The sequence below is a fragment of the Cryptomeria japonica genome, chromosome 7 (assembly GCF_030272615.1).
Source record: "Cryptomeria japonica chromosome 7, Sugi_1.0, whole genome shotgun sequence".
In the NCBI taxonomy this organism is placed as follows: Eukaryota; Viridiplantae; Streptophyta; class Pinopsida; order Cupressales; family Cupressaceae; genus Cryptomeria; species Cryptomeria japonica.
The window spans coordinates 146,380,426-146,396,654 of record NC_081411.1 but is presented as its reverse complement, the minus strand read 5'-3'; the positions used below and the strand labels follow the sequence as shown (position 1 = coordinate 146,396,654).

Sequence of the window (16,229 nt, the reverse complement as noted above, 5' to 3'; positions counted from 1 at the left end):
TTTGTAATAACATTTTCACTAGTTTTGTTGCATCAATTTGAGCGTTCATACAAACTCATTTTTCTGATTTATAAATCAGATTTGCACCCCGTGTTGATATGTGTTGCATATGCTTGTTAAGAAATGTTGCAGCCCTCTTACATCATATTATCTGGTTAGTGGTTATGTTACAAAATTATAAGCCATGAATCAATGACTTTTGTGTTGCATTGTAGTCGTGATCCTCATGGTATTGAAGTCAGAATGGCAAAATACACCCCCAAACTGGATTGGTGCAGATCCCTGTGATTCCATGTGGAATGGAGTCAACTGCACGGGTCCCCATGTTACTTCATTGTAAGTCCACTGCAAATTCTTTATTTTGAATATCTGTTAGAAAATGAGTCACATCTGAATCGAAGATGGTCTAGTCATCAACAGGACTGCTAGTTCAATAGTAAAACAACCAGTAACGATGAGTGATCCTGAATTTGACACATGAATTCGACTCTAATTGATCTATGAAAAGTTAACAACGAGAGATCCTAAATTTGACTCTTAACTGTTCTATGAAAAGTTTAAGAATTTCTGGACTCTGCAGAAAAGAGCAATGATAGATTGCATTCATTTTAATTAACTAGATTTCTAATAATAAGATATGTTACCCATATAGATAACTATTATGCAGGAACCTATCAAATATGAATCTCAGTGGAACTCTTCCAAGCGATATAGGTTCTCTCATTGGCCTACGGTCTATGTAAGTTAACATCTATCAGGACTTGTCAATAACTATTTTTTAATCGTTGGAATGTTTAGTTTTTTCTTCATAGACAAATGATGAATTTCACATTCAAATTGCAGTGACATTTCCTACAATAAAGGGATCAAAGGAGAGATTCCAAGTAGCATTGGATATTTAATCAATCTGGAGTTCTTGTAAGGAGCTTATCTCATCTCATCAGAAGCATGTATTTTAAAGAAGCCCTCTTCCCGTCGTTAGTTTAATTTCAGAAACCGAATTTTCTGGCATAACACCCAAATGTTCCTGTCACTCTAGTGTTTAAGTGCTCGCTTGCTTTTGCAGCTTAGCTATCGGTTGTGGTCTTACTGGACAGATCCCATATGAATTGGGCAACCTGAAACGCCTTTCTTTTCTGTAATATTTCTACCTAGCCTTCATGATCTTACTTATTCTTGTAGTTGTGATGTATTTTGTATGAACAATTGTGGTGCTAATGAATTCAATTTCGCATACCAGAGCATTGAATTCAAACAAGTTAAGTGGACATATTCCCCCTTCTCTGGGTGGTCTTGGAAATCTTTACTGGCTCGACCTTAGCGACAATGATCTCATTGGCAAGCTTCCAGTTTCAAACAGCCATGAATCTGGATTGGACAAGCTTTTTAATGCCAAACATTTGTATGGATGAGAATTACAGCCATCAGGCTATTTCTTCTTCTTTTGAGTCTTTGAAATTGAATTGGGTTAATATCAATATATTGCTTACTAATTTTCTCTCATATTGCTAATGTGGGCTTAAAGCCATTTAGGTAAAAATCAACTAACAGGGCCCATTCCACCAGAGATATTTCATTGCAGGATGCAGCTCATACATTTGTAAGTAGAGTTTGCAAACGCTATAATACTAGGCATTTCATCTTTATAGTAGACACTTTTTAATTCGTATTTACATTTGAATCGTATGTAGACTATTTGACAACAATAATTTGGAAGGAAAGATCCCTTCTACCCTGGGACTGGTAAACACCCTCGAGATTGTGTAAGCTATTTTCCCCTGTTTCATCTTAATGCCTATGTGCCCTGTTTTGCTGTTTTACTGCTTGAAGAAGGTAAAAGTTTAACACAAACACGATTCTAATGATTTTCTACAGAAGGCTTGATCGAAACTCTTTGAGCAGCGTAGTTCCGTCAGAAATTAGCAACCTGACAAATCTTTTTGAACTGTAAGCTTCATCTCTGCCTCAACATGAAGAATATCAATTATTAAATCATAAACAAATTTCTAGTCGCATTTTGCTGTAATTGTGGTATGAGCTTTTAAAATATGGGTTATAAACACCCATTCAGTATGCACAACAGTTTGATTTGTTATGGGACTTTGCTGATAAGTACATTTCGAATGTGTCCTTGTCAGGCATCTATCAAATAATAAATTGGAAGGGCCAATACCCGACTTGTCTGGGATGATTCGACTTCAGTATGTGTAAGTATCCTCCTCTTGAATGCATTAGATCGTTTTCTCCAGATTCCTAGATTGGGCATAATTTTGTGTTTCACACTTGAATTTGAGAAATCAGTGATTTGAGCAACAATTCGTTCTATCCCTCCGAAGCACCAGACTGGTTCACAACTTTGCCACGGCTAAGGGATCTGTGAGTTGTGGTTCCGTTTTATCAATACCAAAATTTGAAACATTGAAATTGCTGTAGAAAGCAATCTAATGCACAGAAGCTGTATTCTTATTTTTTCATTGAAATTCTCAGGGTAATGGAAAATACAGGATTGACTGGCCAGTTGCCGACTGAGCTTTTTGACTTGCCTGCTATAGAGACAGTGTGAGTGCTGATATTAGATTTACTGTGTTTCTTCCTTCAATGTTCAATATAGCTGAGTTCAAAGCCATATGTTTGTTTTAGGATGTCACAGTGTCAAAATATTTCATCAATGTTCGAGATTATACTTCATAATTTATCAGCTGAACAACTTAATATCTTATTTGAATTCAAAATGTCACATGAGACTTAATAAATTTTTTATTAACATTTCATAGTCCATAATCAGTGTTAGGATAACTAGATTGCTAATATCCTATTTGAATTCCAAATTTCTCAGGAGGCTTAATAACAATGATTTCAATGGCACGTTAAAGGTTGACAACAACGCCAAGGGACACCTGCAAATTATAGATCTAGAAAACAATAAAATAACATGGGCTACACAGCCAAACAACATTAGTTTATTGTAAGCTACCCATTCCTTTACATGTCATTTATCTGAATTTGTCAGTGTGTGCATGATGAGCTTCTTCTTATCCCTTGTAAGAAAGTTGTCCATAAGAATGATATTTATTTGTATGTGAAATCAGGCTTTTGGGGAATCCAGCTTGTGACAGTGAGGCTGGCCTTTCAAGCAGCAACTTATGTCGTAGTACGAGTGCCCTTCCAGGATCCTATACAACAAATATGGGAATTTGTCTAGGACGAACATGTTCTGGAGATTTAAAGCCGAATCCTCGGACCTGTCAATGCCAAGTTCCTTATCAGGGAGACTTAATATTTATATCTCCTTCATTTTCAGAGTTATCTAATGCATCAAGATTCAAGGAGTTGGAAGAATCCCTAATGGTGCAAGTGTTTTTGGACTCCGTATTCATTTGCTGCCTTAGTTTTGACAACAACAACTATCTGAACATGAAAGTGCAGTTTTTCCCATCAGAGAACAAGTATTTTGAGAGAATGGAAATAGCTAGGATAGGGTCCACTCTTAGCAATCAAATTTATAAGGCTCCTAGAGAATTTGGTCCTTATTATTTTATGGGAAATTCATATCCCTTCAAAGGTAATAAGCAAAAAATATATTCTGTAATTCAGATGGCTTATGGGTATATTGTTTTTAATATCTAAGAATATTATTCAATTTCTGTTGTTCCATTTCAGATGCTCCAGAATCCGGATCAGGGAAATTAAGCAAACCAGTAATAATTGGCATCTCAGTGGGCAGCTTTGTTATGGCTTTTGCAATTCTTACTCTCGGGCTCTATGCATTACATCAAAAATACAAAGCTGCAAAGGCAATTGAATTGAGCAACCACTTTGGTAAACAATCTTGCTATCTGAAATTTTGTAAGTTGCGAAGCTCTTCTTCTGATATTAACAATGTGTGTTCCTGTTTCAGCATGGAACCCTAACAATAAAAATAGTGAGACAATCCCAACCTTGAATGGTGCAAGATGGTTTTCTTTGTCAGAGTTGAAACATGCTACAAATAAGTTCTCCGAGAACAATGTTATCGGTTCAGGAGGATGTGGGAAGGTAAATTCATTAAGCCTTGTTTCAAAGTTCAAGCCCTGTAATAGGGTCATTGTTTTTGTTAAAAAATTATGCTTGCCTTTCATATCATATGTTTTGGGTCCTTGCAGGTTTACAAAGGTGAATTATCCAATGGGGGTGGAACAGTAGCAATCAAAAGGTTCCAATTACAGGGATTCTCACAAGATGGAGTGGAAATAAAGAACGAGATAGAAGTCTTGTCTAGAGTCCATCACAGAAACCTTGTAGTGTTGATGGGTTTTTGCCTGGAGAAAGGGGAGCAGATGCTCGTGTACGAATATATCTCGAATGGAACTCTCAGAGAAAATCTATGTGGTGAGTCGCCCTGCCCAGTTAACTCCCTAAACAGCCATTTCTTGCTTATCCAAGTCCATTTCTTCTTGACAAGATAAATTCTCACATATCTGTAAAGGCTAATAGTGAATCCCAGAAAACAAAAGCTATGTCTTTTCAATTTTGATATTAATATCAGGATTCAAGAGTCAAGATTGAGTATAATATGTTGATTCATGTTTTATAAGTAGAGGTTTACATGAGTGCATTTCTTATATCTTATGAGAACAAATTGTTCACTTAGTATTCATTACATTTAAATATTGTCCTGTTCATGAAATATAAGTCAATGAATTTTACTCAAAAACTATAGAATTAGATCCTGATATTAATAACATAACCTGACACACTGTGAAAAACTCTTCCTACTTATCAATGAGCTAAAACTCATGAGAATTAGTTTTACGTGATTCCAAACTCTTTCTACTTATCAAGAAAAATGTGAATCCTATTTATGAAATATGGATCAATAAATTTAACCCAAAAACTACATTGAATCCTTAAATTAATGTTAATACTTGAGATAATGCGAAAAATTCATCATACTTATTGCAGATATGAGTGAATTCGCTTCAAATAAAACTTTGAAAGTTGAATTGAGTTGACCGAGTTCCTCTGAACCGATGCAAAACTATTAGTCCTTTTCCCTTTGCTGGGTTGCTTTGTGGTGAATCCCTTCTGCTACTAAGGCAGTTTTTGGGTGGCAGGGATTGCCTGCCAAAGGGAACTCACATGTATCTCTAGTTGGAGAATTTATTCTTGAGCTAATAAGTCTGTGCACGCCATTGAATTCAAAACATTAACGGTGGAGAGCAAATCATTTGATCCCTAGCGCTTACCAATTCAGCATTATAACAAAATCAAATGAAAGATGTCAAAATTTTGGAAAATGGTAGCTATTACAACAGAATCTGGGTATGATGAATCTTCAATTAACTAAATTTCTCTAATATTTTTCAGGGAAGGGGGATATTCACATGAACTGGAAGACGAGGGTTCGTATAGCTCTTGAGACAGCAAGAGGGTTGGCTTACCTGCACAACCATGCAAACCCACCCATAATCCACAGGGACGTCAAGTCAACTAACATATTGCTGAATGAGGATCTCACTGCTAAAGTAGCAGATTTTGGTCTGTCCAAATTCATTGCAGATGGAGGCAAACAACGACCCGGTAAAGGCCATGTGTCGACTAAAGTGAAAGGGACACTGGTAAGCACGATTCATTCAATTGGGTTGTTGTCAATATTCAATGTATATATAAAAATGGTGGTATATTTTTTTGTTTTGCAGGGCTACCTTGACCCAGAATACTATATGTCCAACCATTTGACGGACAAGAGTGATGTGTATAGTTTTGGCGTAGTGATGTTGGAGTTACTTACAGCCCGCCAACCTATTGAAGAAGGAAAATACATAGTCCGTGAAGTGAGGAGAGTTATCAATAATGGTGGAATCAATGCCCTGCAGAAACAGATATTAGATCCCTTTTTGAGTGACTCAGATAAGCTAGGACTTGAAAATTTTGTGAATCTGGCATTAAGTTGTGTTGAGGAATTAACTGCCCATCGACCGGCCATGAGCGATGTGGTGAAACAACTGGAATGCATTGTGGAAGAACGAAGCCTTAGTGGCTCGGCATGCGTGGAAATCAAAGAGTCCTCATATCATTCACCCATTGATCGAGATGTCAGTTCTGAGTATGCCATGTTTCATTACAGTGGGCCATATATTGTGCCTACCACTATTGAGCCCCATTAGCCCATTGTGAATTACTTCAAATCATGAGATGCAAGAAGATGAAGAATATATGTCTTGTTTTGGTGGGATCAGAGATCCAGACTGATATATTTATTAATGACCAGAGGTATTTTCAATGATGATAAGGGATGGGATGTAATAGTTGAGTGAGCTAACAAAAATTCTTATATTTTTGTTTTAAAACTTAGTCATTTACATTTTAAAATATTAATATTTCATATTTTCAAAATAAGTTGATGCAAAGCATTTGTGTCTATTTGTATTAATTTAAATAAAATAATATTTAAATATATAAAATAATCGAGATTGATGTCTCTTAATATTTTTAAGATAAATATATTTAAGATATCTATACTAAATTTTAATATAGATATTATATTTGTTGTGATAGATTTATACGAGTTAAGGTTATTGTCATACACAATCCTGAATAGAGATAATGTAGGTCACTTGGGTCAAATATATTATGCTTATTTTAGTCAAAGGTTTATCGTGCAAAGTATTATACTTGTAACATTCACTTTGAAACCATGACAACGATAAGAGTTTGTAAACTTTACTTGACTTTATTGCATCAAGAGGCATGGAAGGAGACTTGCAGTCATAGAAAAGAAAACAAAAGAAAAATTTATAAAAAATATTAAAAAAGAGGCTTGAATTTTATAAAAAATATATTAAAAAAGAAGTGTATTTTTTTTCAAAATTTATAAAAAAATTAAATGTATTATTATATTGCTATCAAGGTCCTACTTATCAATTAAACGTATTATTAAAAAATATTTTCTCAAATAAAAAAAGAATAAAGTACAATAAATTTAAATGTTTGTATATATGAATAAAATAGACTAATTATAAAGTAAACTATAATAGGTATTAAGTATTTAAAATAATATTGATGTTTTTTTGGATAGATGTATATAAAATATTTATAGTAATTTTAAGATATATAAAGAATCCTCTTTTAGCATTTCATTCTATAAAGGGGGCGAAATTTTGATTTGGCAATTTGCAACATAGGAAGAGAGAAATCAACAAATCAATTTCACTTAAGACCTTTGCATTCAATAGAGGGAAGGGAATCCACTAGATTTAGTCACAAATCAAATAAAGACTAAATATTGAGTGGATTGATTAATTATTGTGGGGTTTTTCCTCTTTTTTGTAAGTTGAAATATTGAAATAGGCAAAGTACTAAAAATGAAGGTAAAACTGAGAAAACAATGAGCTATAGATGCAGAATTTTTGCATGCACTTGGATCTAAGCAAAATAAGCCATGCTAGATCTTACACTCGAAAAATATCCTAAAAATCCAGTACCATGGTGTATCACAATGGACCTTCAAACTTTTCACATGGTAAAGGGAGATGATTCGTCTCTGTGAACAAAGCTTATTCTGAAGAGTATAGATTTGTACCTATTTCCTACACACAAAAAGGAGGGGAAAAAGGTTTGGAATAAGGGGCTTGCCTGAGGTCAAACCCCTATTTTGGAAATAAACATGAAATTGAAATTTAATTGAAATGTCTATAATGAAAGATTATCCTTGTGAGAAAGATGTTGAATTATGAATGAAAATTGAATGATGATACCTCCTTGTGAAGTTTTGGTTGGTTCCACATAAAATTAGGGTTTTATGAACTAGGATGTAAATCTCCACTTCAATGCTTGAATCTTGACTTTATTGGTGCTCCAAGGCTTGAAGGAAGACTGAAAATTCTCAATTTCTTGATGTCATATGTGTGCTCTTTCTAATTGATGGATGATTGTGTATATCATGAATGTCTATCAAAATGAGAGGGGAAATCCTCTTTATATACTTTCCTATTGGGAAAATTACCTAATTTTCTGACATAAACCAACATAGAGAGGGGAATCCCACTCAAATTTAAAATGTTGCATTTTGTTTTGAGGGGCCCCAAATTAGGGTGGGCCATGGTCCTGCCCTATTTTGGGGTAGGCTTAAGGTGATTGATGAGATTGTGTATTTTGAGTTTTATGACATTTGTGATGTGTATAAGCATAATCAGGTCTTCAATAAGGCCAAGGGGCGCAAACACTAAGGTGAAGACCTAATGAGGTCAAAATTGCAAAGGGGTGCAATTTGAGGATGCTACATTTAGCCACCACTTTAGTGGGAATATGAAGTCAATGATACTCTTAGTAAAGTACAAAGGGTTCACATTGAAAGACTTTCACCGAGTCATCAAGGAGGTTAGGTACACCAATTCCCCAATGGACTTTAGGATCCTGCAACTTCAATGATAAGGTAAAAGGGAAGATCATGAGAGAAAGAAAGAAAGAACCATAACTACAAACTAGGAAGGCTCTCTTACTATGAGATGAAAAGAAAAAATACCAAAAATTACAAAAAAAATGACAAATTTCGATAAGTAACTTTAAGTATCAAGATATCCAAGAGAGAGAATTGTATGCCCCCATGTTAAAGCGATTGCATATGCCTTGTCGAGAGCAATTTCTTAAAGGTAGGATACACCCAAGAGGACAAGCACATTATAACAATAATAAGCCCCCAAGAGAGGACAAATCAAAGGATAATGAACATAAAACACAAAATATGGGGTGGTTTCTCTTACCTATAGAATCAATATGCTTTTTATGATAAATAATGTATATCACCTGTATATCTGCATAGAACTGTCCTCATCCTCCAAAGAAAGGAAACCACCAATGAAGAAAGGGACACATGTGCCTTTTCAGTCAACATGGGAGAGACCAAAAGAGATCTCAATGCTTTGCATCATCCTCAAGTAGACAATACTAAGGACAACAAATAAAATAATTTAGAAACAAATAGAAGATCACAAACAAGCAAGAGACAAGAGAGAGAATCCGTGGTGCTAATGAAGCTAATCAAGCACATCATCTTTCCCACGATCTTGCTCATAATTGTTTTGGGAAGGAGGACAACATGCAAGAGGAGAAACATCAAGCACAATAGATGTAGCTATCACAAGTTCCAAACAAGGGCCATGCTTTAATGATGAGTCACTTTGTCTATTACTAGGTGCTAGGATTAATAATTTTAAAAATTGTTTAGATAAATCATTGTCAATATTAACATATTCATATTCATCATTAGAAATATTAAGATCAACATTTTCATCATTAACAACATTCTCACATATTTATTCATCAAGATTAACAAAATAAGGAGCTCTAATAGGAATAGAATTTGAACCATCTGTAAAGCGAAAAATCAAACCCTAGGTGTTCCCCCCCACTCCAAGGAGAGAGAAAGGAGGTCACTAGGGTTGATGGTTTTCACTTAGGAGAGACTTTACATTCAAAAGAGGGGTTGAAACTCACAAGATCCAATCCCACACAATGCAAGATTGAATTCTAAATGAGTTTCAAGGGTTGAGACAGCAAGGCTACCCTCTTTTGTAAAGAATGTAGATAGAAGGATTGAACTAGGAGTGTAGGTGAAAGCAAGAAAGATTCATTTGTAAATGGAGATAGGGACATGGGATAAAGCTGCAGACCTGGAATTAGCAGTAAAATGTCGAGACGATGCTGTCCTGCAAATTTGAGAGAAAGTTGACAGGACGATGGCGCCCGGCGTGCACACGGTCTTCCAAAAAATCTGCGAAACGAAGGGGGATCTGTTCGTCTCTGCACAAGGGTTCTATATCTTCAATTATAGCTGCGTACCTGCAACCTACACACAGAAAAGAGAGGACAATTGGGGGGTTAGGGATTAGGGGTTTGCCTTTAGGTCAAACCCCGGTTTTGGAATTAACCAAGAAATGAGAATGTTGTAAATGTAAATGATTGTAATGTAATCAAGTACTGATACCTTGTTGTAAGAATGTTTGTATTCTTACATGCGAAGGTGTAATGTTGTTGTATGTTGTATTTTGTAAGTGATCTCCTCTTCAATGGTTGAATCCTTGTCTTGAATGCAACACTTAGCCTTGAATGGAGACTTAGAATGCTCAATTGCTTGAAGGAATGCTTGAATGCTTGAATGTTTGAATATCGCTTCCGCTACGTATGTTTTTCCTCTTCAAAATGGGAGAGGAAATGTAGTTTATATACTTGTCAATTAGGGTTAACAGACTGATTTTTCCGACCTTGGGCCAACCTAGAAAGATTATTTTCCAAATTGCAAACTTAAAGACCCACTGCCCCATAAGAGACCGGGCCCAGAATAGGGCCAGGGACCAGGGTGCGGGGTGCCATGGTCTTAGGGGACCAGGGCGCTGGGCACCATGGTCCCACCTCCCGGGACAGCAAGGTGCAAGGAGGGATCAAGCCAAGGTGCAGGAAAATGCAGTTTTTGATGTCGTAAACAAGTTTCGGGGTCTCCATTCAGGTTCAGTGTTGCGTCGCCATCGTGAAGACCCAAAAGCAATTGAAATTGCAAGTGTCACAATTTTAGGATGCTACATTTAGCCCCCACTTTAGCGGGAGTATAAGCGTACACCCATACTTCTGGTAAAGTACAAGGAAACAACATTGAAAGACTTTCACCACGTCAAGGAGGCAAGATACACCAAGCCCCCAGTGCACTAAGGATCTTACGGCTTCGATTGACAAAGTAAAAGGGAAGATCACGAGGGAGAACCATGACTGTCAGTAGTAAGGCTCTCTCACTATGAGTCATGCAAGAAAAATACTAAAAATTTTCAAGGCAAAGCTAAGTTTGTCAATAAATTTTCAAGTATCCTGAAGGGATATGGACGGGGTGTATGCCCCCCTACGTTAAAATGATCGCACATGCCTCAACGGGGGTGATTTCTTTAAGGTAGTGATACACATAAGAAATGAGAAGGGAAAGGAGCACGTTATCACAAAGATTTAGCCCCCAAGTGTGAGATAAACCCAAGGATAATAGACACAAAGCACTAGGTGACTTCGCTTTCCTCGGGGTCAGTATGCTGTATGATAATTCATGTATATCATATGTATGTATGCATAATTGTTCTTCATTCCCCAATCAAGGAAGGTCACCTAGAAGAAGGGAACACATGTGTCTTTTGAGTCAACATGAGAGAGACCAAAAGAGATCTCAATGCTTTGCATTGTCCTCAAGTAGACAACATTAAGGACAACAAATAGAAGAATGAGAATAACACATAGAAGAAGTAACAAAAGAAAGAGAGGAGGAGAGAGTCTGCTATGCTAATGAAACTAGTCTGGCATGTCATCCACCCCCTGATCTTGCTGAGCAATATTTCGGGAAGGTAGGAAACATGCTAGAGGAGGAACATCCAACACAGCAGATGGAGCTATCACGAGATCCAAATAAGGGCTATGTTCACGTTCCAAGCCATGTTGTTCTTGTCTAGGAGCTAGGATAAGTGCTTTAGAAAATTCATTAGATAAATGGTTATCAACATTAACATATTCATATTCACTATCAGAAGAAAGAGGAGTAGCATTTTCATCGTGAATAACATTTTCATCTATATCATCATCAAGATTTATGAAAATAGGATCTTTAACTCGCACAGGATCAAAATCATCATGTATCTTATGTTTAGGAGATTTTGGCTCAATTTCCGGCTGAGGAGAAAATGGAATAATACTAGCTGAAGGTGTTTTTGGAGATCGCAAAGCTTGAGAAGCAGCTGCCTGAGCTCTAAGATGACACTTTCGTCGGTGTTTGTGCGTAGAACGATTTCGTCTAGGACGTTGAGAAGATTGAGGAGGAGGAACTGCTCCATATAAAGGAAGAATATTTGGTTTAGGAAGGAGACCAAGTCCATCATGACGAGGAGGTATAGGTCTACTTTTAGACAGTTTATTGTTAGAGTAAAGTAATTAATTAACTTTGCTCTCCTCTTAAGATTTCTCTTTATGCATACATTAGTCATTTAATAATTAATATTTAATTATTAAATGCTCACACCTTAGGGTTAGGTTTTCCTTTTGGTGTTGATCTCCTTTATAAGGATTGATCTCTTGTATTATTCATATTCTTGATTCATTTTTCTCTGATAATACATCTTTTCTCTTTGTCAGAGCCAAAACCCTTGTATTCGTTCTCTCTCTTTCTCTATGACAGGTTTCTTGCATGCAGGTTTCTTTTGGGTTTTGTGGATTTGTATTTCTCAAATCCTACATGGTATCAGAGCTGGATCTGCTGCAGCTTGTTCAGAATTTTGAAAGATTTTGAGATCCAGGTTTTGGTTGCATCAGATCTGTGTTTGTCTTCTATTTTTTTTTATTTTGGAATAGGGGGTATTATTTTTCGGTGCACTTTGAGCCCAAACGGACCTCACCGTTGAGCTCGTAGCACCCAAAAACCCCTATTTCCATATAAAATTCATCCGATTTGGACACAGTTGCACCAGGAGGCAAATTTTTTTTGGCCCCAAGGCCGTACGGCCCTAGGGCATGACAACCGAGGCGAAAATTTCAAACAAATTAAACAAAAATCTTGTTTTTTGTTTAAATCGGGCGCAGCCTCTTTTGGAGGCACGCGCAGCTCGGCGGCCACCGCCGCCGGCGGTAACCCCCGCCGCGCCCCCGCTGCACCGCCTGCCGCCCACCGCGCCGCCCACCGAGAACCCCCGCCCGAGCGCCGCCCGCCCGCAGCCAGCGCGCCGCCCGCCGCTAGCTGCGCCGCCCCAGCGCCGCCCCCGCGCCGCCGCCTCCTGCGCCAGCCCCTGGTCGCCCAGAGGACCAGGGGCTTATTTTTTTTAAGCCCTTGAGGGCTTAAAGGGCCTATTTGGGCTCTTTTGGAGCAGTTTTACTAAATCGGGTATAACTCGAGCATTTTAGCTTGGATTTTCGAATGAAAATAGGCGTTGGAAAGCTGGTTTCTGATTTTTCCGTTTTATAGTGTTTTTTGCAAGTCGAAGTCAGAACAAGTTTTTTGCACTCCAGGAGCCATATCTTTTGCATACGGACTCCGTTTTTCAAAAGCGAATAGGCGTCGGAAAGGTGGTTCTGTGCTCTTTCCAGATCTATAGTCTATTTCATCAGAAAAATCTTCAGGTGCTTCAAATTTTGTCTCAACCCGTTATTGCTTTCTATCATTTTCTGGCTTTCAGTTTGTACTGGGGATTAGTTTTTTGCATTGTGGGGGGGTGTTTTCTCTTGCTTTCTGTTATTTACATCAGAAAACTAGAATTTACAAACACCAATATAAAAAAAAATCAAACCCCCTTCTGCATCTTCTGTCTAGTTCTGAAAGACCACTTAATAATAATTAAAATTTCAGAGCAGTTGAGGCACAGTTCACAGGATGGCAGACAGACCTATTGAATCTCTCACACCGCATAATTACCACACTTGGAAGGGTCGCATGATGACTCTTCTCCAGTCAAAAGGGTTATGGTCCTGTTTGGATGAGGTTCAGCCTCAGTTGACACGTCCTTTTGAGATTATGCAGCACAGGAACAATATGGATCAGGCTATGGGATTGATGGCTTTACACATTTCTGACAGTCTTCAGTTTCATCTTGAGGGTTGTCTCACTCCTCGAGCCATTTGGAGCAAGTTTGAGGGACTTTTTGGTACTGTCAACGAGTTCAGAGCTTTGCAGCTTGAGGCAGAGTTAACTTCCTTGGTACCTGATTCATTTCCTTCTATTGAGGACTTTCTGATGAAGTTCAAACAGCAAAGATCTATCTTGCAAGGTTGTGGTAAGACTAAGACTGATACAGAGTGCATTTTCCTGATTCTCTCTAAGCTTCGGGGTCCATTTCAGATCTTCTCTTCGACCTTCTATTCCACCATGGATGCCTTGGGTGCTCGACATGTCATGCCTTCTTTTGAGGTCTTTTGTGATCATCTGACTCGTGAGCAAGCTAAGCTTAAGCAGTTGGATTCACTTTCAGGTTCACAGAACCAAGCATTGGTAGCCCAGCCCTCCAAAGGAAAACAGAAGCAGAAACCGAAGCCTAAGAAAGATTCAGAGGCTAGTGAGAATCCCTCCAAGCCACCACCTAAGTCTGATTCAAAACCACAATTCAATTCTAAACAGGGCAAATCTTCAAAGTCTGGTGAGTCTTCCTCCAAGACTAAGAAGAAATCAGGTGATCCTTGCAGTTTTTGTGGCAAGGAAGGACATCCCGTTTCCAGGTGTTGGAAACGTTTAGAGGCTTTGGAGGAAGCCATGCAGCAACATAATATCAGTGCACCACAACCTCCTTCACAGCCCACAGGGAAAGGTCATGCTCTTTCTGCACGAGCATTGTCCTCAGCGTCCACTTGGATTCTAGATTCTGGTGCCTCTCACCATATGACACACACACAGGATTTGGTCACCGCTCTTGCTCCTACAGGCACTCGACATATTGCAGTTGGTGACTCAGCACAACTTTCCATTCAGGGTTCTGGTACTGTTTCATTGGATGGTGGTTGTCTTCAGGATGTGCTTTTGGTTCCTGACATTTCGACAAACCTTCTATCTGTTTATCAGATTTGCCACTCTGGCTCTGGTAAGACAGTTGAGTTCTCTCCACATGATGTGGTTATTCGAGATCTTCATGATCCTGACTTGGTTGTGGCTACTGGGAGTGTGGATTCTGCATCTCACTTATATAGTTTTGATGGCTTTGAGAGTTCAGACACTGTTGGTTCCTCTCTTATAGCACATGCAGATTCAGTGAGCAGGCTTTGGCATGAGCGTTTTGGTCATGTCAATTACAGATATCTACAGCAGATGAGTACACAGGCACTTGTGATTGGGCTTCCACAGATTTCTTGTACAGATGGTGTATGTCATGGTTGTGTCCTTGGCAAACATCATCGAGATCCTTTTCCTAAGGGTCGAGCCTCTCGTGCTAGGGCAGCCCTAGAGTTGGTACACAGTGATCTTATGTCCTTTCCGACTCCTTCTTTTTCAGGGGCCCGTTATGTACTCACTTTTATTGATGACTTCTCCAGACGTACATGGGTGTACTTTCTTAAGTACAAGTCTGATGTCTTTGACTCTTTCAGGAAGTTTAAGACATTTGTGGAGAAGCAATCTGGACTTTCTATCAGGAGGATACGCACAGATAATGGGGGGGAGTATGTAAATCAGGCTTTCAGAGATTTTTGCACTGAACATGGTTTACAGCATCAGTTTACAGTTCCTTATACCCCTCAACAGAATGGTGTTGCTGAGAGAAAGAACAGAACCTTACGGGAGATGGCAAATTGTATGATACAGTCTCGAGCTATGAGTTCTTCATTTTGGGCTGAGGCAGTCAATTGTGCCAATTATATTCAGAACCGGATGCCCCATAAGGCATTACGACATATAACTCCTGAGGAGGCTTGGATCCATGTCAAGCCTGATGTTTCTACATTCCGATTTTTTGGTAGTGAGGCTTGGGCATTTATTCCTGATGCTCAGCGGATAGCCATGGAGAGGAAGAGCCGACCACTCATATTTGTTGGCTACTGTGAGGATGTTAAGGCATACAGGTTGTTTGATCCTGATTCTAGAGAGGTCTTGTTTCGGTGGGATGTCCAGTTTGATGAGTGCTATCCTCAGATGGATTCTCCATCACCAGCTTCTCCCTCATTGCCTACTCCTTCCTCTTCATCTCTTGAGGATTACTTATCTCTTGAGGATGATGTAGATCATGATCCACCATCTCCACCACCACCAGTTGCTCTGTCTTTGCCGAAGTGGGCCCGTGATACTGTTGATGCAGCTGGTTCTTTGGCAGGTGATCCTTCAGATACTCGTCGCACTCGTGCTCAGACATCTGGTTCTATTCTTTTGAGTCATACCCTTTCAGATGATCCTCAAAAGTTTTCAGAGGCGACAGGACACCCAGAGTGGGATAGGGCCATGGATGAGGAGTATTCTTCTTTGATGAAGAATCATACTTGGGATCTTTGTCCTCTTCCTAAGGGAAGAAAGTTGGTTCGGTGCAAGTGGGTGTATCGTACCAAGTATGCTGCAGATGGTTCTATTGATAAGTATAAGGCCCGTCTTGTTGCGAAGGGGTTTTCTCAGATAGAGGGTATTGACTACTCTGAGACCTTTGCTCCTGTCGCCAAGATGAATTCTATACGCCTGGTACTTTCACTTGCAGCTTCACAGGGATGGACAGTGTTTCAGATGGATGTGAAGAGTGCCTTCTTGCATGGAGACCTACATGACGAGATCT

The 16,229-nt window shown here is 38.6% G+C and overlaps 1 protein-coding gene across 1 annotated transcript; it reads left to right on the top strand.

Annotated features, from left to right (window-relative positions):
• The first annotated feature begins 220 nt into the window (after nucleotides 1-220).
• LOC131038019 (leucine-rich repeat receptor protein kinase HPCA1) lies at nucleotides 221-6,365 on the top strand. The gene is made up of 18 exons (XM_057970284.2): nucleotides 221-336; nucleotides 668-739; nucleotides 844-918; nucleotides 1,067-1,138; nucleotides 1,241-1,402; nucleotides 1,526-1,600; nucleotides 1,692-1,763; nucleotides 1,876-1,947; nucleotides 2,139-2,207; nucleotides 2,302-2,376; nucleotides 2,488-2,559; nucleotides 2,837-2,965; nucleotides 3,090-3,562; nucleotides 3,661-3,819; nucleotides 3,899-4,035; nucleotides 4,143-4,368; nucleotides 5,347-5,597; nucleotides 5,679-6,365. The coding sequence occupies exons 1-18, from the start codon at nucleotides 227-229 to the stop codon at nucleotides 6,144-6,146; spliced, it is 2,769 nt and encodes a 922-aa protein (XP_057826267.2). The 5' UTR covers nucleotides 221-226; the 3' UTR covers nucleotides 6,147-6,365.
• The last annotated feature ends 9,864 nt before the right edge of the window (nucleotides 6,366-16,229 follow it).

Excerpts from the sequence above, each read along its gene's own strand:
- LOC131038019 (XM_057970284.2), top strand. The coding sequence starts at position 227 with ATGGTATTGAAGTCAGAATGGCAAAATACACCCCCAAACTGGATTGGT. Across the intron at positions 3,563-3,660 it reads AAATTCATATCCCTTCAAAG|ATGCTCCAGAATCCGGATCA; the intron begins GTAATAAGCAAA and ends GTTCCATTTCAG. Across the intron at positions 5,598-5,678 it reads CTAAAGTGAAAGGGACACTG|GGCTACCTTGACCCAGAATA; the intron begins GTAAGCACGATT and ends TTTGTTTTGCAG.